Source organism: Capra hircus, unplaced genomic scaffold (assembly GCF_001704415.2).
Source record: "Capra hircus breed San Clemente unplaced genomic scaffold, ASM170441v1, whole genome shotgun sequence".
In the NCBI taxonomy this organism is placed as follows: Eukaryota; Metazoa; Chordata; class Mammalia; order Artiodactyla; family Bovidae; genus Capra; species Capra hircus.
This window is the reverse complement of record NW_017189785.1, coordinates 164,005-186,063: the sequence shown is the minus strand read 5'-3', so window position 1 is coordinate 186,063 and position 22,059 is coordinate 164,005. Positions and strand designations below refer to the sequence as shown.

General features: G+C 46.0%; 1 protein-coding gene across 4 annotated transcripts in view; it reads left to right on the top strand.

Moving 5' to 3' along the window:
• SEPT6 (septin 6) overlaps positions 1-21,842 on the top strand; it is a 76,566-nt gene extending 54,724 nt beyond the window's left edge. The window contains exons 6-11 of one of the 4 annotated variants that reach the window (XM_018044739.1): positions 3,489-3,585; positions 5,714-5,882; positions 9,041-9,173; positions 11,584-11,774; positions 13,964-14,008; positions 17,538-18,220. In XM_018044739.1, coding sequence (XP_017900228.1) covers positions 3,489-3,585; positions 5,714-5,882; positions 9,041-9,173; positions 11,584-11,774; positions 13,964-13,967 — 594 coding nt within the window. In that variant the 3' untranslated portion in view covers positions 13,968-14,008; positions 17,538-18,220. Of the gene's footprint in view, positions 1-3,488; positions 3,586-5,713; positions 5,883-9,040; positions 9,174-11,583; positions 11,775-13,963; positions 14,009-17,537; positions 18,222-18,755; positions 20,611-20,805 lie in introns of those variants that run through there. The other 3 variants (XM_018044738.1, XM_018044736.1, XM_018044737.1) reach the window with 3 other exon arrangements.
• Positions 21,843-22,059: the final 217 nt, after the last annotated feature.

Sequence of the window (22,059 nt, the reverse complement as noted above, 5' to 3'; positions counted from 1 at the left end):
TTTCAGCTTCAACATCAGTCCTTCCAGTAAACACCCAGGACTGATCTCCTTTAGGATTGGTTGGATCCCCTTGCAGTCCAAGGGACTCTCAAGAGTCTTCTCCAACACCACAGTTCAAAAGCATCAATTCTTCGGTGCTCAGCCTTCTTCACAGTCCAACTCTCACATCCATACATGACCATTGGAAAAACCATAGCCTTGACTACACCGACCTTTGTGGACAAAGTAATGTCTCTGCTTTTTAATATGCTCTCTAGGTTGGTCATAACTTTCCTACCAAGGAGTAAGCGTCTTTTAATTTCATGGCTGCAATCACCATCTGCAATGATTTTGGAGACCAAAAAAATAAAGTCAGCCACTGTTTCCACTGTTTCCCCATCTATTTCCCATGAAGTGATGGGACCAGATGCCATGATCTTAGTTTTCTGAATGTTGAGCTTTAAGCCAACTTGTTCACTCTCCACTTTCACTTTCATCAAGAGGCTTTTTAGTTCTTCTTCACTTTCTGCCATAAGGGTGATGTCATCTGCATATCTGAAATCATTGGTATTTCTCCCGGCAATCTTGATTCCAGTTTGTGCTTCCTCCAACCCAGCATTTCTCATGATGTACTCTGCATAGAAGTTAAATAAGCAGGGTGACAATATACAGCCTTGATGTACTCCTTTTCCTATTTGGAACCAGTCTGTTGTTCCATGTCCAGTTCTAACTGTTGCTTCCTGTCCTGCATACAGGTTTCTCAAGAGGCAGGTCGGGTGGTCTGGTATTGCCATCTCTTTCAGAATTTTCCACAGTTTATTGTGATCCACACAGTCAAAGGCTTTGGCATAGTCAGTAAAGCAGAAATAGATGTTTTTTCTGGAACTCTCTTCCTTGTTCAATGATCCAGCGGATGTTGGCAATTTGATCTCTGGTTCCTCTGCCTTTTCTAAAACGAGCTTGAACATTTGGAAGTTCACAGTTCACGTATTGCTGAAGCCTGGCTTGGAGAATTTTGAGCATTGCTTTACTAGTGTATGAGATGAGTGCAATTGTGTGGTAGTTTGAGCATTCTTTGGCATTGCCTTTCTTTGGGATCAGAATGAAAACTGACCTTTTCCAGTCCTGTGGCCACTGCTGAGTTTTCCAAATTTCCTGGCATATTGAGTGCAGCACTTCCACAGCATCATCTTTCAGGATTTGAAATAGCTCAGCTGGAATTCCATCACCTCCACTAGCTTTGTTCATAGTGATGCTTCCTAAGGCCCACTTGACTTCACATTCCAGGATGTCTGGCTCTAGGTGAGTGATTACACCATTGTGATTATCTGGGTCGTGAAGCTCTTTTTTGTACATTTCTTCTGTGTATTCTAGCCACCTCTTCTTAATATCTTCTGCTTCTGTTAGGTCGATACTATTTCTGTCCTTTATTGAGCCCATCTTTGCATGAAATGTTCCCTTGGTGTATCTAATTTCTTGAGGAGATCTCTAGTCTTTCCCATTCTATTGTTTTCCTCTATTTCTTTGCATTGATCACTGAGGAAGGCTTTCTTATCTCTCCTTGCTATTCTTTGGAACTCTGCATTTAAATGGGTATGTCTTTCCTTTTCTCCTTTGCTTTTCACTTCTCTTCTTTTCACCGCTATTTTGCATTTCTTTTTCTTAAGGATGGTCTTGCTCCCTGTCTCCTGTACAGTGTCACGAACCTCCATCCATAGTTCATCAGGCACTGTGTCTATCAGACCTAGTCCCTTAAATCTATTTCTCACTTCCACTGTACAGTCATAAGGGATTTGATTTAGGTCATACCTGAATGGTCTAGTGGTTTTCCCCACTTTCTTCAATTTCAGTCTGAATTTGGCAATAAGGAGTTCATGATCTGAGCGACAGTCAGCTCCCAGTCTTGTTTTTGCTGACTGTATAGAGCTTCTCCACCTTTGGCTGCAAAGGATATAATCAATCTGATTTTGGTGTTGACCATCTGGTGATGTCCATGTGTAGGTTCTTCTCTTGTGTTGTTGGAAGAGGGTGTTCGCTATGACCAATGTGTTCTCTTGGCAAAACTCTATTAGCCTTTGCCCTGCTTCATTCTGTACTCCAAGGCCAAATTTGCCTGTTACTCCAGGTGTTTCTTGACTTCCTACTTTTGCATTCCAGTTCCCTATAATGAAAGGACATCTTTTGGGGGTATTAGTTCTGGAAGGTCTTGTAGGTCTTCATAGAATAGAACCATTCAACTTCAGCTTTTTCAGCGTTACTGGTCGGGGCATAGACTTGGATTACTGTGATATAGAATGGTTTGCCTTGGAAATGAACAGAGATCATTCTGTTGTTTTTGAGATTGCATCCAAGTACTGCATTTCGGACTCTTGTTGACTATGAAGTGGGTCAAAATATCTGAGATCAAGGCCTGTTTGTCCAAGCAGGCTAAGAAAGCTTGTTTCAGTGGACTTTTTGCTTCTCTGTGTAAAGCCCTTCTGAATAAAGCTCTACCTGGCTTGTAAACAGTATTTAATCAGTGATTCCATTTGGCCAGTGGTGACTCAGCACTTCCTGTGGAATGGAGCATTGGGAGCGTGTCCCGGGCCTCACAGTACGACTAGGGGCATCTGCCTCTTCTCTGATGCATGAAAGCAGCCTCATCAGCTAGGCCTTGTGCCTTACTCTCCCTTTCCACCTCAAGCACCAAGCCATACCCACCGTTTGTACTTTTCTTTCCTCTGCTATTCCTGTGACTATTCAAGGAGTATTTATTAAGCACCTACTGTATGCCGGGTGCCAGACTGTACACTTGAGCCCTTGGGCATATTCTGTCTTCTGTGATTTCGGGTATGGAATTCAGTCTTCCCTAACCAGATCATAAGCTCCCAGAGGGTAAGGGAGTGAATTTTCTATTCCCTTTGTTTCCCTTTAAAGCCCCTGAAACAGAACTCAGCTCAGTGATGGGCACCTGGGTAAATACTTGGGGACTTGACTTCTAGGCTCGAGAGTTTGAGGCAAGCTCTTGCTCCAGGATAGTATGAGACCAGGGGCATCCACCTCAGTCAGTAGTGTGGTTTCTGTCTGTGTCTATTCTTGGGGCTCTCATACTGTGGGGAAAGGGAGCAGTGGTTCCAGCCCCCTCCATTCTCCTTTAGTCTCTCTCCACACATAGCCCTCTGTGTCCCACTCACCTGCCTTCGGAAGGCGCTTCGCCTCAGCAACCATGAAGACTGAATAGCTGGCTCATCTGTGTATCTGCTTATTATTCTGCTTATTTTCTGTCTTTGTTTCCTATGCACTCGGCCATATCCTGGTTACCTTCTATTGTGAATTTCTGAACATGCAAAGCTTGCAGTAGGCCTCTCTCCCTACACATCCTGGGAGCTTATGAAATGCCTTCTGATGGTGGCATCAGTGAGGGACACTGCGGCAGGGGTACCGAGGCCCCTGCGATGAGCAGCAGCTGTATTGGGGCCACTCGGTGCCTTTACCCGGAATTCTCAGCTTTTGTCTGCCTCCTGTTTCAGGCCCACCTGCCATTTGCTGTCATTGGTAGCACAGAAGAACTGAAGATAGGTAACAAGATGATGAAAGCTCGGCAGTACCCCTGGGGCACTGTGCAAGGTGAGTGAATCTCTGGGAGAGGGGCTACGCTCAGCAATCCCCTTCTATCTGTCCCTTTGCTTGTCCCCAGCCACTATGTGACCAGTTCCTCACTTGTCCCCAGTTTCTACTTATTCATCTTGGGCCTCAGGCATCTCTAGGGGTCACCAGCAGGCAAACTTTGGCTCCATACCTGGATTCTCTGCACTGAGCAAGCTCTCTGTCTCCAATGGAGAAAGCATTCCTAAAACAAACATAAATGTACTTGCAGTAAGGTAGGACAGAGTGTGTGAGAAAACAGGTGTACCCACTTGAGTGTATGAGACGTACAAGAATGTCCACAACAGTGTTGTTCGTGATAGCAAATAGTTAGAAACAACCCAGAGCCATTAAAAATAGATTGGGTGAATTGCAGAATGTTCAAATAATGCAATATTATACAACAGTGAAGATGGATGGACTATACATCTACAGCAATGCATCTCACAAACAGCATGTTGAGCTGCGTAAATCATAGACAGATACAAGCTGGATGATTCCATTTATATGGAATCCAAAAGTAAGCCAAAAATGAACTTTAGGAATTCATGTGTAAACGGTAAAACTATAAAGAAAAACAAAGGAAGGATAAACCCCCATGTCAGGACGGTGGTTAAGTCTTGTTGCCGGGAAGGAGAGGCATGAATGAGATCAGAAAGGGACACAAAGGGGGACTTCCCTGGTGGTCCAGTGGTTAAGATCCTGCCTTCCAAAGCAGGGGATGAAGGTCCCATCTAAGATCAAACCAAGATTCTGCAGTGCGGGCAAAGTTTACAAAAAAAAAGGAAGGGATGTCTAGGGTAATGTTTCACCTGGGCCATAGATACATTGGTGTCCTTTTTTTTTTTTTTTTGATCCTTTAAACTGTACATTTCAAGCACTCTTTTGTTTGTATGATTACTTTGCAATTTTAAAACAGTCTGTTGCCTATAGGCTTGAGAAAATTCCTTTTGCAGTCTGCCTGACACATGTTAAGTAAGGTGCTCTTGGTACTAGTCAGGGTTACTATATGTGAGAAGGTGGTTGGTTTACCATAAACTCATCCCGTGTCCAGACACCCCCACCACGGCCCCCATGACCTTCTCCCAGACCTGTGAAACGGAATCTGGGATAACTGTGCCTATTCATCTCAGATGCCACTGTCCCAATGTGGTCAGGCCAGACACCCCCCATTCCAGCAAGGTGGAACTGTGCCCAGAGATACTCTGTCCTGGTCACCATTGCTGCCATCAGGTCATTATTCACCCTTTAAAAACACCTGTTTTGAAGCATCTACCATCCAGATGGGCCACTCGTGGCTCACATCCCTCCTTGTCACAACCATCTAGCCATGTCCTAGTTCTACACTCTTATTCTGTGGACTTTGATACCCGGTCATAGGCTTTGCCTCTCCTTTAGATGACCTGGATTGGAATCCTAACCCTGCGACTTCTAGCTGTAACATTGCCTAACCCTCAGTGAGACTCTGCAAGGATGAGTCCCTTATCCGCCTGCTGAATTCCTAGTCTTCTTTCACGAGTCATCCTAGGGGTCTCTCCCTTCTTTGGTAAAGTCTTCATGCTCCCTGAAGTTCTCAGGACTCCCTTTTCTGGGCTTCTGTGGTTCCCTGGCTATGTATCTCCATGTTGGTAATTTTTGCATTGTATTACATTTGTGTGTTTGCATCTGTCTTTCCATTAAACTGGTAGCTCCTATGGGCAAGACCTCATGTGTCTGAATTCCCAGTGCCTCATACTATCCTGGGAACAAAGATTCTGCAAGTATTTATCAGACAGATGGCTGAATGTCCATTTGCATTGTCCTAAAAGTGGTGCGAAGCAAACATTCCTGTGAGTGTCTGATGGGTAAATTTGAGTTGAGTCTAAATGTCTACCAGATGTGTTCTTAGATACTTTTATGGTATTGCTGTTTTCCATTACTGTCATTCTTATAATTTTTCATCTGCCTTTTTAGTAGAAAAGCCAGTTAGAAGGCAACATCTCGACCTCTTATTATACACAGGTTAAAAGGTGATGTCACCGTTAGATATTTCACCTCTCGTTTTGTCCATTTCTGCTTCTTCTGGCCTTCCTTTCAATGGACTTGCAATACCTCAACCCCTGAAACGCAGTTGAAAATGAAGCCCACTGTGACTTTGTGAAGCTACGGGAGATGCTGATCCGAGTCAACATGGAGGATCTCCGAGAGCAGACCCACAGCCGGCACTATGAGCTGTACCGCCGCTGTAAGCTGGAAGAGATGGGCTTCAAGGACACCGACCCTGACAGCAAACCCTTCAGGTATCTCTCCCATCAGCCCTGCCCAGCCCAACTCAGCCCACCCAGGGGCAGGGGGGAGGCTTGCCCTGGAGAATTCACAGGGCAGGCGAGACACAGGATCCCAGACCTAGCGCTGGAAGGCTGTCACTTGCCAGCTCCACTTGCCTGTCCCTTCTCTGCCCTGGCACACCTGCCAGGGGATGCTGTGGCATGGTGGGCTTGGTAAGCCCCGATGCTGTGCTTATAAGAATGGGGGCGGGGAGGAGGCCAGGGGATGGGCAAGGCCTGTGATATCGCTGCCACAGGTGTTCGCATAGTAGCTGTGAGCCCTGAGCCTGGGCCTTGTGCCTCAACGTGGCAGTTTGTGCCTGCCTGCTGACCCACATTCTTCATCGGGCTCCTGCTGCTCTGTCAGGTTTCCAGTCTGTTCTTTACCCCCTCCCCATGATCAAAACCAGGTGGGACCAGGCAGCAGTCACCACACACGTGTTGATGAACTTCCAGCTCTTCATTATTGCCCTTTAGCGTTTGTATTCAAGTGCAAGGTTGTTTTGACCACCAGATGTGACTAATCCTTGACACCTCAAATCAGAATCTAAGATGCTTTCAGAAAAGAGGAAAGTTTTTGAAAGCATTGCTTCAAATGCTTTCAAATACCTATGCTGATGGGAGCTATGTGAATAAGTGTCTGATCTGTATGCATAATATGTGATGTAAGCCTCACGTTGTAAATTACCATGTCACATGTAGTGCCCTGTATTGGAACATTTCAGGAAATGTCAGGCCTTGATAAACGGGCTTGCTTGTGGGATAAGAAGGCCTGCAAATGGCTTCTCAGATCCCACAAAACCTGTTCACAGCAGAAAGCCAGCCTGGAGGCATAGAATAGCCATTCCTTTGGGGATGTCTGGTTCCGGAGGGGTAAGTTCACTGCCCTTCATGGACAGGGAGCGCTGGAGCCCCTGGAGTTGAAGGAAAACGTGTTGGTCTCTCTGATGGGTGTTCTGTTAGCTTTCTCCCGCCTACCCTTCAGACTGCTTTAATCTGCATCTGTGGGGTAAGTGGTGTCCTCTAGCCCCCTCCTCTCCTCCTCGGCTCCATCCTGACTACCTCTGTTTCTCACATCTTTGCCTTCTGCACACTTTCTCTGCTGGCTCCTTTCCATCTTGTGGGCAGACATTCTTATCCTAAAAAAACTCTTCCTCACTCTGCTCCTTGTCACCAGCCTCTGCCCTGTCAAGGAATTTGGCTGCGATGGGAAGAGAGAATGGTTCTGTATTTACTGGCTTCTGTTCCACCATGCCACTGAGTAGAGAGACCTCTAGGTCAGCAGTCACATATTCCAGTGTGATCTCTGAGCCCCATCGTCTTCTTTTTTTTTTTTTTTAAGAATTTTTTGAATGTGGACCATTTTTAAAGTCTTTATTGAATTTGTTACAATATTATTTCTATTTTATGTTTTGGTTTTTTGGCTGTGAGGCATGTGGGATTTTACCTCCCTGATCAGGGATCAAACCCACACCCCCTGCATTGGAAAGCGAAGTCTTAACCACTGGACCACCAGGGAAGTCCCCCATCTTTTTGTTAAAAATCTCAGCACAGTGCTTGATATTCCTTCCCGCTGCCTCCTTCCTGAAATTCTCTTTGTGGTTGGCTTTTCCAGCATCGGTCTGTCTGGTTAGAGTCCTCTCTCACACCGTTTTACTCCTCAGCCTCTTCAGCAGATTCGTCTCATTCAGCTTCTTCCTTTCTGTGTCTTTCTCAAGGCTTCTGCTACTCTCGCTCTCTATTCTCTTTGTGGCTGGTTCTTTCTGCTCTCACAGTCCTAAAGAAATAGATCACTCCCAAGTTAAAATGTTACTTTTGAGCTCAAACTCAGTGATCCCACTGCTTCCTGGATATTTTCACTTGGCCATCCATAGAGGATGCACCTGAAACTCAAGCTGTCTCAAATTTAATTCATCTCTTTCCCTCTTGAATGTACTCATTCTCCATTCACCTGAATCACCTTTGACTCCTCTCGAGTCCTTGGAGTTCTGCTTCCCTCACTGGTCTCTCTTTCCCTCCCAGCCTTCCCATTAAGATCCCTTCTTTCTTTCACTGCATCGGGTCTTCATTGTAGCATGCAGGATCTTCACTGTAGCTCGAGGCCTCCTCTCCGGTTGTGATGCACAGGCTCTAGAAAATGCAGCCTTAGTAGTTGCTGCCTACGAGCTTATTTGTCCCAAGGCATGTGGGATCTTAGTTCCCCAACCAGGGATTGAACCCATGTCCCTGCATCAGAAGGCAGATTCTTAACCACTGGATCACCAGGAAGGTCCCAAGATCCCATCATTTCTTACTTTGTTGGAAAGTCTGTCCTTCACGCAATGCCCAGAGTGGTCTTTCCCATTTTCAAATTGGATCAAGTCAGCCCTGCTTAAAACGCCCAAGTCTTAACATGGCAGCCAATGCCTGCTCTCTCCTGCCACTCTCAGGAACCTTATCTTCCACTACTCCAGCCACATGAGGCCATGCCTGACACCCCAGGTATATGCCATTCCTTCTCCACATGTGCCTTTCCACAGGGTACCCTCTTCAGAGCACCCCCCCTCTTCTTCACCAGGCTAACTCCTATTTCTATGAAACTAAATCCAGGCACGGGGGTGGGGGGGTGGGGGTGGGCAGGGAGACATAACCTAGGCATCTCCCACTGACTGTGAGTTCCTTGATGGCAGGCACAGTGGCTATTGGCTCCAGGTATTGAGTGACTAGCATAGTATCACTTAATTCTGTGTCCAGCATGTGGTAGAGTTTCATCAAGTGTTGTTGAACTCATTCATTAATGTGGTCAGTTTCAGAGCCAGGACCTGGCAGCATAGTGCAGATGGAAGGACCTAGATTATGAGAGGAAACCCAGCATCCGGTCCCAGCTCTGCCTCTAACTTGCTGTGTGATCTTGAGCGAGTCACCTCACTTCTCTGGGCCTTATCTGTAGAATCAGGGTATAGAAGCACATAGACGTTCCAAGTCACTCCAAGTTCAAAGCCAGGTGCCCACAGCTCTGTGCTTCTGCTTTTGCACATCTCCAAGAACTGAGGAAGGGAGGGTAGGGGAACCCAGGGAGGATCATGGGGGCTGTTTTTCATTGAACAAGAGCCATTCCAAAGGCAGGGGAATTAACCTGACCGTGTTTGCAGTTTACAGGAGACATATGAGGCCAAAAGGAATGAGTTCCTAGGGGAGCTCCAGAAAAAAGAAGAGGAGATGAGACAGATGTTTGTACAGAGAGTCAAAGAGAAAGAAGCTGAACTTAAAGAGGCAGAGAAAGAGGTAAAATGTGGGTTGGCATGCTAAGTGGGAAGGAAAGGGAGGCTGAACTTAGGTAAGACAAGGGTTTTTGCCCCAAGAGAGCAGCTGGGGGAACCTTGGGGCCTCAGGCAGGAATGGGACACAGCATCTGTAGCCCTGCCTTGGCTGGCACAGAGAGGCTGTGAGATCTGTGTCTTTTCCATCCCTCAGTCCCCAAGGCCGGGATATTTTCTCACTCTTTGTTATTTAATTCTCTAGACCCCCACTGTCCCATATAGTAGCTATTTAAATGAACTGAAATGAAATAAAGTTTAAAACTCTATTTATCATTTGCATTCACCATATTTTAAATGCTCAATCTTCATGCAACTCGGGGCTATGAGATGTTGAACATTTCCATCACTGCAGAAAGTTCTATTGGGCAGTGCTGCTCAGCACTCAGGACCTGACATTGCCCCTCAAGGTCAGGGGCAGGCTGATTTTTTTTGCCCCCCTTTCTGGGAGTTCATAGCTCAGAAGGGACAGTTGATCACTTTCTTGGCGGTCCTGCCCCATCCTGCCTGCTCTGATGACCATGAGGAAAGATGGTCCCAGGGAGTCCTGGGTACTGTGTTGAATCCTAAGCCAGTGACAGCTGGTGTGTTTCCCACCCACTTCCATTCCATTTCATGCTAGTGCTAAAGAACATCTGTGCAGCTCTAGTGAGTTTTTAACTAAGGCTTGATGGTCTATCTGGACTTTACTTAAGCCATGACTAATAGACTGCCGTTAGCCCTTGCACCATTGCCTTGCCTCCAAGGTCCCACTACTGATTCCCCTACTGCTGCCAGATTAATTGGCCTCAGCCACAGTTTTGGTCATGTCAGCAACTGCTTCAGCTCTCTAGGCTTCGAAACCCATAAAGAAAGGAGCACTTAATTACTTCCCAAGTCTCTTCTTCTTTTAATCTGCCAAGACTCTCCAGTGTTATTGCCAAAGCCCATGGCAAGCGTATTGACTTCATTTCAGTTTCACTTTTCAAAAGAAAAATATCACCCAGTACTTTTAGGAAGAGAGGTAAGGTGATCCTTTGAATGAATGAAAGGCCAGTAAGCAAAAGCCAACTGGACACCACTGATCAGCAGAGCTTCTACCAGCAGCCTACCCTGAGTGACTTGACCCAACAAGTCTGTCATCCACCACCCCTTACTTGGTGACAGGCCCAGATACCTATAGGACACCCAGCCTCCTCCACGGTGTGCTGTGAGGGCTGTAGAACCCTCCATTCCTTCCTGAATCCTCAAAAGATACTGAAATGATGCTTGAGCTGCTCTTACTACTCAGGATAGTTTATCACATTCCAAACACCCCCAGTGTGTGTGTGTTCAGCCACTCAGTTGTGTCCAACTCTTTTGTGACCCCATGGACTGTAGCCCACCAGGCTTCTCTGTCCATGGGATTCTCCAGGCAAGCATATTGGAGTGATTGTCATTTCCTACTCCAGGGGATCTTCCTGACCTAGGGATCCAACCTGCACTCCACTCCATTATTCTTGCCTAAAAAAATCCCAAGGACAGAAGATGGGCCACAGTCCATGGGGGTGTAAAGACACGACTGAACATGCATGCACACACCCCTAATTCCCCTGATCCATTTATCACAGTAACATATTAGAACATTGTTGCGCTTCTCCTTTGGGTTTCTGACTCTAATCAGGACTAGTTGAACCTCCCCTTGATCAAAGCTGAGGTTTCCACATCCATTTCATTTTCTAAAGTTCTTTTCTTTCCTTCCACAACCACAGACACGTGTTTTCTTTGACCAGCTTCAGCACTGTCGAAGTTTTCTCTGCAATCTCCAATGAGTCTCCCTAGTTGGAGAGGCTAAGAAAAGGCAGGGGCCCCTTTCCTATTGAGAGATCTCATTATATGATCATCTAAAGAATGAGTTGACTGTGGGCAAATTCCTTAACTTCTCATACCTTCTGTTTTCTCATAAAATGCAGATAATAACAGAACCTGCCTCATAGGGTTGTTGTGATGATTAAATGAGTTAATACATATAAAGTGCTTAGAAAAGCCAGTACCTGGCCTACAATAAGCACTCAATACATGTTCTACATTATAGCTGATGTTATTATTTTTCATATGTAGTAACTATGGGGACTCCTTTAAATAAAATGCTTGCTTAGACAGAATGCATGGTTCCCTGACCATATTCAGGAGCAGAAGTGTGGAGATAAAATGGCAGAAGAGAACCATTCAGAACATGATGCCCTTTGGTGACATTATAGCTGTCCCTGGCAGAAATGTCTCCTTGGATCCCAGGGTCCGTCATGGTCACTAGCCCGCCCATCCCCACCTCCCCCCAACTCCATCCCCCCACCTCCCCCCCACCGTGCTCTGTTCAGCTGAGCTCTGCTCTTCCCAAACCCCCTGTGCTTCCCTGCCAGCTGCATGAGAAGTTTGACCGTCTGAAGAAACTACACCAGGACGAGAAGAAGAAGCTGGAGGATAAGAAGAAATCCCTGGATGACGAAGTGAACGCTTTCAAACAGAGGAAGACGGCGGCCGAGCTGCTCCAGTCCCAGGGCTCCCAGGCTGGAGGCTCACAGACTCTGAAAAGAGACAAAGAGAAGAAAAAGTAAGTGGCAGGCTGCTCTGGGGTGAGGGCCTCTTTCTGCTCCTGCTCATCCCCTCAGGCTGGTGACAGAGGCCAGCTGTGGGCTGATAGGCTCCTTTAGGCCCCTGGACCTGGTCTCGGTGTCCCCACAGGCCCCACAGATTCCCTACATCTGAGGAGCTGAGAGAAGGCGAGGGCTGTGTGTGGCTTCAGAGGACCAGCCCCTCTGCTCCGCCCACTTGGTGAAGTCCTGCCAGCTCAAGGCAGGAGGAGAGGGAGGGAAAGGGGAGGAAAAGCAAAAGGCAAGTGAGAGAGTAGAAAGAAGAAAGGCGGAAACGATGGGAATCTGCAAAGTTACAAGAAGGAGATGAACAAAAAAAAGGGCAGAGAGAGGGTAGCAGAGGCCTCTGGGCCTCCTCTCCCCCCGGGAGGTGGGAGCTGGAAGTGCTCCCAGGCCAGCTCTCATCCTATGCCGGAGGTGGTTCAGCCCTGGAGCCCCCTTCACCCCCCTCAGTTCTAAGGGCTGTGGCCAACAGAGTTTAAGCATTGCTGCTGAAGGCTGCAGCCCAGTCCTGGTTTCTCACCCCTTCCTGTCCCTCCCTCTTGGGTGCTTAGTTGTCCCCAGCCTGGGGTGCTGGGAACTTGGCAGGGAATCCTCAGATGCTAATATCCTCTGCAGGCCCCACCCTCTACTGGGGAACGACTCTACAGTCCGTCTGTCTCCCCTGGGGTTTGGCGACACAGGACGTATGGGCTCCTGGTTACCATTGGGTCAAGAATGCTGACCCGAGCCCTGGCCTCGCTTGCTGGGGTTACCCATTCCTCATCCCAGAACCAGAGAAGAGAAAAAATTTCCGATGGGACCTGTACAACAGCAGGAAAACATCTAGTGGTCTCTTGCACTCTGGTTGTTTGGGCAGTGTGACTGGAGGAGCCAAACTAAAGTGGTCTGAGGATCTACAGCATGGCCATCGTCAGTGCCTTCTGTTCTTAGCCACTTTTTGCTGGACTCCATTGCTAGTTACTGGCTGGAAGGAGGAAACATCTTCCTTTCTTGTTTCCCCTGGCTCATCACTTAGGAATAAAGCAGTACCACATTTCACCAAGAATAAAATGCAACAGTAAAATGTCTTAACTTTGAAGGCACTAAGTTTTGCCATCTGATTATTCTTTTTTCAAAAGTGTCATTTGGGCATTTTCACCATTTAGTTCAGAGATTTTTGTCATGGAGTCACAACACTGTATGTCAAAGTCACTGATGATCTCATTTTTTTTTTTTTTTGGTATTACATGATAAAATTCAACTACCCCAAACAAAGCCTCTTTGGACACACTCTATATTAACTGACCTCTAATGGTGTGTTAGTTGTAGGCAGGAATGGATTCCTATTTTTAAGATCAGAAAAGTCTAAATTAGTCTTCCAACTCTAACCTGCTGCCTTCACAGTCCCGAGGTGTTTGTTAACAGGATCCCTGGGGCAGTTTCACAGCCTGCTGGCCGGAATTAGGAGATTCATTTGTTGGGACCCCACTGACACTCAACTATATAAATAGTTCCCATTGAGCTGTTCAGCGGAAGTTCTTCCCAGACCAGGCTTTCTTCTAGTTACCTCCAATTGACTGACCACCACCCCCACCCCTAAGCCGAAGACCCCACATAAGGAGACATGTCTCTCCAGTCTTCCAGGAATATTTGGAGCTGGTGATGGCACCCTTTTCCAATTTTGAGATGAGTGAAAACCTCACTCACACCAGGCACGTCCTATTAACAAGAGAGCCTGACAAAACAGCCTGCTGTCTTCTATACTTTCAGATACATGTGTCTGCTGGTCTGGGCTTCTTATGTAATTCCCCAAACAGTTGCCTAACCTCTGGAAGACCCATCTTTAGTCCGGTGTCACTCTGGTCCCATGGTGATGATGGCAGGGGGGCGGTGAAGGGCAAAAGTGAGGGTAGAAGCATTTCTTCTGGAGAGATGGTGGTTGGATCTAATAGAGTCTCCTACTGAGAATTTCCTTTGGCTGCCCTTAAAGAAGTTAAGAAAAAGTACTGGTGTTTCAGGGGATCCCTACCAGCCCACCCTCCCACCTTCCCCTCCCCACTCCTCCTAATCTCCTTTGACCTCTAACTCTTCATTATTTGCATCAATTCATAATATTTGATTTCTCCCCAAGCTCACTCCATCTTCATCAGCTCTTACTGTTTTACAGTTAACTCTGCTGTTTGCTGCATGCTGCATGATACCCAGGGCCCTGGTAAGCTTTATTAACTCTAAATAGAACTGGCAGTGGCTTCTAGAACACATATCCCCAAGTCTCACCCCCTGCCCAACACACATATCTAATATCAAAGAAGCTGCCTCATTGTTCTAGCCGGTTTTCTCTTGTGACTTATAATATTAAGAAATAGTCTAGTGTGATTCCAAGTGTACATGTGCAATATTTGCCTTCCTGATTAAAAGTGGGGTGTTTTCAGACTTGTCTACCTAGCCTAGGTGGAACCTGTGATAGGTATTTGAGGTTTCCATTTTAGCCACTTTTTTTTCTTAAGGAGACTTCAGCATTACTTTCAAAATTAACTAAACTGTAGTGATGAGGGAAACTGTTGGGTTCACAAGCCCTGTCCTGCAATGTCACGGTCAGCTTTGAGCCCCAGGTTTGGGAAGGTTTCAAGTCAATGGAAACTTGCTTCTCTGTTTCCCTCTGGAGGCTGTTTCTTATCTGAGGGGTTCAGATTTTCTAATTTCATTTGGCTATGTAATCTCCCAAAACCATAATAAAAGGAGAAGAAAATGAAGAGTTAGATATTATAGAGAATTCCTTATACTCTATCCACAAGTACCAACTTCATGAACACCTCTGATGAGGAGATAAGCAGGTAACCTTAGTAAGATGCATTCCTGAGGGCTAGGTGTCATGTCAACAGGAGTAAATAAGCAGCCCCTGGCATCACATAGTTTATAGGTTGATTACAGCAGTGATTAAGCTTCCAGATCTATTTTACTAGACAGGTAGTGAGTGGGGAGGAGCACAAATATTTTCAATCTAACATAATTAGGTGTATTACCATTTAAAACTTTACCATAGAAACTTTCAAACAGGAACAAAAGAAGAGAGAGGATAATACAATGGAGCCCCATGTACCCACCCCCCAACCCCCAAAGTACTGTCAACATAAGCCAGTCCTGTCTCATTTATTGCCCCCAAATTGGCTGGATTATTGTAAAGCAAAACACATCTCATTTCATCTGTCACTACTTCAGCATGGATCTCTAAGAGCTAATGACTCTTAAAAAAAATAACCACAATGCCACCATTATCACACCTCCAAATTTAACAATTCATTCACATAAAATTTCTAGTCAGGGTTCAGAATACCCTCGTCTCATAAATGCCTTTTAGATTTGGTTTGTTTGGATCGGGGAATATAAAATATTGAGAAGACTTCTTCACACTCACCATGCAGTTTATGATTTAAATGGAGAACCTGCTGTTAGTCACCAAAATAATTGCTGCAGCTACTGCACCGGGGACTTTGGGCAGCTGGCAAAACATCCTGCTGCTGCTGCTGCTGAGTCACTTCAGTCGTGTCCGACTCTGTGCGACCCCATAGACGGCAGCCCACCAGGCTCCCCCGTCCCTGGGATTTTCCAAGCAAGAACACTGGAGTGGGTTGCCGTTTCCTTCTCCGATGCATGAAAGTGAAAAGTGAAAGTGAAGTTGCTCAGCCGTGTCCGACTCTTAGCGACCCCATGGACTGCAGCCTACCAGGCTCCTCCGTCCATGGGATTTTCCAGGCAAGAGTACTGGAGTGGGATGCCATTGCCTTCTCCAGGCAGAACATCCTACTTTCAAGCAAATCCCGAAGAGGAAGTCCATAGAGGCTTCTGAAACATAAGGCCTATGAAATTGGGCCAAAGGAAACAACCCTTAAAGAACAATGAAATGATTTCTTGTCTGGCTTAAAGGCAAGACTTGGAGCCCTGTGCATTGACTTGAATGAAACCTAGGAAGACAGAGTTCTGGAGTGTATGTCCATGGCCGCAGTCCTAGTGCCCAGCAGAGTGGCTGATGCTCTGTTCACGTGTATTTCCTCGGTCCCCCTATTTTCAAGGAGGAAAATAGGAAAGATGCATCCTGCTCAGTTAGCTTTCAGTTCGTGAAACCCAAATTAACGTGGTTTGACACAGTTTGGTTCGGCTTTCCCCGAGCAAATCAGTGGTAGTGGCCATTACTAAAATGAATCCTTTCAAAACTATAATTAAAGCCACAATTAACGAGCAAGAGTCAATTGGCAAACAGTGGGAACAGCCAACCCCAACCCTAAGCAGGTTGGCTTTTTCTGGCATGCTTCTCCCCAGCAGACCACAAGAGCAGTTCCAAACCAAATAGAGATTGCCGTCTGTAGCCGTCTGCAGTTGGAACAAAACGCTTCCTCTGTGGCCCACACACAGTTGTAGGTATTCTGGCAGGGGGACAGAGTATGATGTATGGACAGTTCGCCTAGCAAAATATTTCAGCCTTCCCAGGCCGCCCAGCCCTTGCAGTGTTCTATAGGTTTCTTTTCCCCTGGGAAATAGACAAGGAAGAACAAGAAAGCTGAGCTTTCATAGGATCTTTTAATACTATTCAAAGTGTTTTTCCGCACGCTCTCTTATTTTCACATTACGACAGTCCTGTGAGGCAGAGGAGGAAGGTGCTTGTCTTCAGTTCACAAGATGAACAAATGGAGGCATGGGGTTAAGGGACTTGCCGAGGTTGACACAGGGAGTTATTGGCAGAACTGGAATGAGAACGCAAAACTGGTTCTGGTATAAATTGCCATCCTCATGCGTGTGTGTGTGTGTGTATGTGTGTGTGTATTCACTCTAAGGAAGAGACTGTACAGATAGACTCAGCTTATGCTTTTAACTATCCCTCCCCAATATCTTTAATGAAAGAAATGTGTTCAGGTAAAAAAAAAAAGAAATAAAACCAGGGGCTTGGGTCCACAGGCAAGGAGTTCTCAGGGACACTATGGTGTGAAGGAGAGTCATAATCAAGCAACCCAGGGATTCGGGCTCTGCCCCTGTAGGTTGTGATTCTTTGTGACCTTGGGCAAGTCAGTTGGGCTTGCAGTGTTTCTCAGCCTCCTCATAAGTCAGATGGGGACCAATACAACTTGTCCCCATTTATGTCACAAGGGTGAAGTTTGAATGGGAGAAAGTTCAAAGTGCAGAGTGAACACAAAACAATAATGGATTTCCATTGTTCAGGTTTCCAAGTGACTGTGGTTAGACCCTGGTGCAGAGGCCAGTCACCACCCCCAGATACTTCTTAAACAGATCTTGCCCCAGGGGACCAGTTAGTGGACCGGGGCTCTTCTAAGGTGAAACCTCCACCCCCTCGGCGTTTGCTGTGGAGTGAGGCCATCACTGGTTGAGAGCCTGGCACTCTGTACTGTGGCCTGAGCCACTTGGAGATTTGCTGAAGGTGTTCCTGTACAAGGTGTCTGGGTCGGGAGCACTAGTCAGGACCTAATCATTAAGAAGAGAGAAAAAGAATTCTTGTGGCTCTTGATTATTTTACTAGCCGATGCCATGACAATCGCTACTCAGAGGTGTGTGGGGGTGAATGAGAGAGAAAGCATGTTCCCAGAAGCCAATACAACAAGACCTTAAGACCATCTAACATAGCTATATTCTAATTTATCCATCAGTCATCATGACAATTTTCTTCTAACCTTTGTTTTGTTTTTTACATTAATCCATCCGTTCATTAACCCAACTTCTCTTTTCATTTTCAGTTTGGGTTTCCTGTAGACGCCCTTTTCCTGCGCAACAGAGCTGGGCCTCCCTTTCTCTAATTCCCCCTTAACACGTCTGCGGGGCACACAACCTGTGCCCTCCCCTTTCTTCCTGCCAAGGTTTATAGAAGCCCGAGAGTCTGAGGACCCAGTCTGGCCTCTGGGCAAGAAGCCAGCAGTCACGTGGTTTAAAGCTGCATCCTGCATCCCAGTGCCCCTCCCAGCGCCCCCAGCCGGCCACTCCCGCCCTGTCTTTGACTGTAACATGTGCAGGGGTTCTGCCTGCTCCACGGGACCACCAGCTTCCCTGTTCCAACTCCGAATGCTGTTTGTTCCCCCGAGGTATTTGCATCCAGCCTGGCTGGGTGAGCACCAGTCAGCAGGGTTTTCCCCCTTAGTCTGCAGTCACTTGGCTTCCCCAACCACCACTAAGCCCCCGACAGGAACCACAGCCTCTCCTCAGAGGGTTCCAGGAGATCCTTTGGTCAGCCCAGCCCTTTCCAGTTTTGATTCACGTAAAAGTGACTGCACTCAAACTCTGTTAAGAACCTGGAATGAGTTTATTTGCACCCAGCCCTTCCCAGACAACACAACTGCTGAAGAAAATAGCATGAATGTCCCTCTCTGTAATTCTGAGTACCCTACAGATGCAGGAGGGAGAATAAACCTGACTATTAGTACCAGCGGAGTGTCTTATGGAATTGTTATGAGGTGTCTCACATCTCCTCTGTAATTTCCCTGAGAATGCCACACCATCCCAGCAAGGCAGGGTCAGTAGCAGGTGTAAGCATCCTGTGTCATAAACTGCCAGACCGAGTGGTTCAAGAATCAGTGTTTTTAGTTCAGCTTTGAGGAATCTTCCAGTCTATTTATTTAGTGAATTTAATGATGATGAATTTCAATTTGTATTTTGCATGTGTCTCTTAATAAGAAGAGGAGGTGAGACTGTCAGTCAAAGAAGAGAAAAGAGATGCTGTGCCTTGGAAGGTCCCTAACTTTGCCTCTAAGGATTTGATATTTGAAAACTTCTAGCCTGGATTTGTATAATGGGGCCTCTCTGATAGTGGCTTTGGGAACCCCTTGGAAGTTGAGAGCCCTCCCTTGTCAGGGCCATGAGGAACACTGGACTTTGGTGTTAGACCAGTGAGAAAGTGAGAGCTGGCGGTGACTGGCAATGATCCATGGCTAACACGCCGTTTCTCTGCCCTTCCTTTGCAGTAATCCATGGCTGTGTACTGAATAGTATTCCCTGCTACAGCTGGACTGGACTCCACTTAGCCTTTTAAGCCAAGGTTCCTATTGTAACTGACAGCTTTCCTTTGGGGTGCCAGGCAGCCGGGTCCCCGGCCCCTGCCATGTTCTTCCACTTCAAGCCCCACCTCTTCTTTCTATTTCTGCCTCACAGTCCCACTGGCATTGACCATGACCTTTTTTATTTTTGAGATTTCTATTTTTTGGTCACTTGCTTTGAAAACACACAATCAAACAAGGCTATGCCAAATTTTCAGGCCTTTTTGAAGTATTGAGAATGGGAAGGGGGTGTTCTCTTTTCAATAATAGATAATAACAGGAAGCAAAAAGTAGAAACGGAAAGCAAACGAATGCACACACTTTATCTTTTCTTGTTGGCAAAGCAAGAGGACAGTTTTGAGATGTATTGTTTGGTGAGTCACTGATTGGTGAGTGGCCAGAAGCAAGTATGAAGGTGATGCTGCCAAAGCAGAAGCTAGTTTCTTGAGAAAATCCAAGTCACACAGTGGAGTATTTTAGGAGACCCTATGCTTGGAGATTTAAAAGCCAAAAAAAAAAAGCTTGGATCCTCAACTTGGCTCAGGGAGATGCTAAGTTAAGGCTGTCAAGTTTCCATGGGAAAGGATTCTTATTTGCAGCTTTGACCAGTTTCAGAGCTGCTTCCCAAGGATCCCAAACTTAAACAACTAACGGTCTCCATCCCCTGCCCCCCCACACCCCCCCCCCGCCACAGTAATTATTTGCATCACAAATAGGAGGTCCCCTCATTTACATTTATTTACAGATTAACTACTTGAGGTTTGAGTGGTTCTGAAAACTTCAAAAGGTATTAGAGCCACCCAGCCTTTGGAGACCTTCAGAGACTGGGCAGGAATTTTGTATGAAAGGAGATATTTGGGCCCAGAAGACAGGTAGGACCCACTTTTTGTAAGAGGAAATCGAGGCGCAGAGAAATGAAGGGACTTTGCCAGAGGTCCCAAGGCTGTTTCGTGGCAAAAGTCAGGCTAAATTCAGTGTCTTCTGAGACCCGATCCTTTTCACAAATGGATTCAATCTGTTCATGTTCATTCCTGGAGACAAGTCTTTTGATGTTCAGGAGAAAATGAATAGCTAGTATTAGAGCACCTTTGAGGTTTTATTTCCCATAGAAAAATATTCGCGGATGGGGTGGGCAGGGATGGGCAAAGCAGAGGACTCTAGTCCTGCCCCTGAACTGAGTGCTTCTGCTGACGATAAGAGTCATGGACACCTGTTAGCTGCTCAGCTTTCCTGGGAGTCTGGAATGAGGCATGTGAGTGCAGAAGTTTAACAGGTGCCAGAGATGACCCTTGTCATCAAGGAAGTTTGGTAAACAAAAATCTAACTTGTGTGTGAACATGAGACCTGTATAAAGCCAACCAAGGCTATGTAAAATAATGAAAATGCTTATTTTATCGGGTAGCTTGTCTCACTGTAAACAGATTTTTTTTCCTTCTTCAGTGAAAAAAAATTTTTACTGAGTATAATTGTTACTATTAGAAAAAAAATTACCCTAATACTCTGTTTACTTCTGGTGAAACAAAACCAGTCATTAGAAACGGTCTGTGTCCCGCCCCACCCCTACCCTAGACTGAAATGGTTTTCCTGAAAAATCCCCACATGTACACACACACACACATACGCCTCATTTCTCTTAAGCCAAGAAGTTTGCTTTTCCTAGATGCAGGATAGATCACTTTTGGTTTTGTTTATGTTTTTTTGTTTGTTTGTTTTAATCATTTGGCATTCACATGTGGCTGTCAATATGCGCTTTTTTTTTTTAATTAAAACAAGAAGCTTGAAACTGGTGTGTGGTGTTCTTAAAACCTTCTCAGCAGATTTTCCAGTGGTGATGGCCCATCAGTGACCCCATTTCTCACCTGTCTTCTCCATGTATAATCTGTGCTACCTCACACTGCCCACCTCCCTGACCCTGTCTTACTTTGAATGTCCTTTTTCTTTGGCTAATTTCATGTTTTCTTTCTCTTTCCCTCTCCAGCTTTTTTTAATCTTGTCTTCAGCAGCTGCACTAAGTCTAAAGGAGAAGACTACCATTATAGAAGAGTTAGGGTTTCCATATTGTGTCAAACCAGAAACCAACCAATTTCCTCTCCCTCCAAATTGTGTGCACACGTGCATACACACACACACACACACACACACACACACACACTCAACAAGTGTTCATGTGTCCAGGCAAGAAGCTCTCTCCCAACTTACATGGTATTTTAAATGGAAGTGTTTTGTCCTAACCTAACAAGGCAGGAAAAGATCCGTCCGAGCTGGAGAATGGACCCAATGTAACCTCAGAGAGAAAACTGCAGGATGACTCACCCAAGTGTAAGTGACTGAGGCAGGAGACCTCAGCTGTGGGTGTGGAAGTACTGTTCACAAGTTTTTCATTTGAGTTTTCTGTTTTTCCTTGTAAACACCATTTCTCCGGTTCAATGGGTTGATTGTCTACAGCCACTATTAAACATTTCTGAATATGGACGAGAAAGTCAAGCAACATTCCTATCTTCAGCATTCACAGACCTTCTGCAGACCCCCTCAGCAAGTGGGGCGAGTGGATCTACTAACATTCAGGTGGAGAAAGGAAAGGAGAAATGGGGGAGTTTAAGCTTAGTGAGAGCAAAATTACTCCATTCAGCCTTCCAAGGCCAGTTGGGGTTTTGAGAGAGGTTTCTGCTCAATGTGGGACCTGGAGGGAGAGCTTTGATGTTGATAAATCTGCCCCAAATTCATTGGTTTAACTTGGATCGAAATACCATGTGAGTGTGCTCATCCCCATATAGCCCTACAACTATTGCCATTCCACTGTCCCGTGTCTCTTGAGAGAGCCTCTTTGCATGTTTTCCAAAATCTGTGTTCATTCTTTCTTTCTTCTCCTTTGTTCTTTTTGCTCAGAGATGTGACCAGTCACTGCCCCTCTGGGGCTTTCATTTGCCAGGAGAAACATCCCAAAACCAGCACTGTTTAGCTTGATACCTTTATAATGTCCATGTCAATTTTCAATAAAATTCGAAGAAATGCTCAGTGGCTGTGTGATTATTAGGTGATTCCTTAGGAGGAGTGGGTGGCTTCCTTTCAAGAGGGTGATTTGAGGGGCTCAGGGAGGCACTGTTACCCTGTTTGTAACCTTCTTGGGTGGGCTGCTGTGCCCAAACCCCCCATCTGGGTTTGAAATATCCGCAGGCTTGCTGGGTGGGGGAAGTCCTTTACTTTTCCTTCATTAGCATGGATTTCACTGATC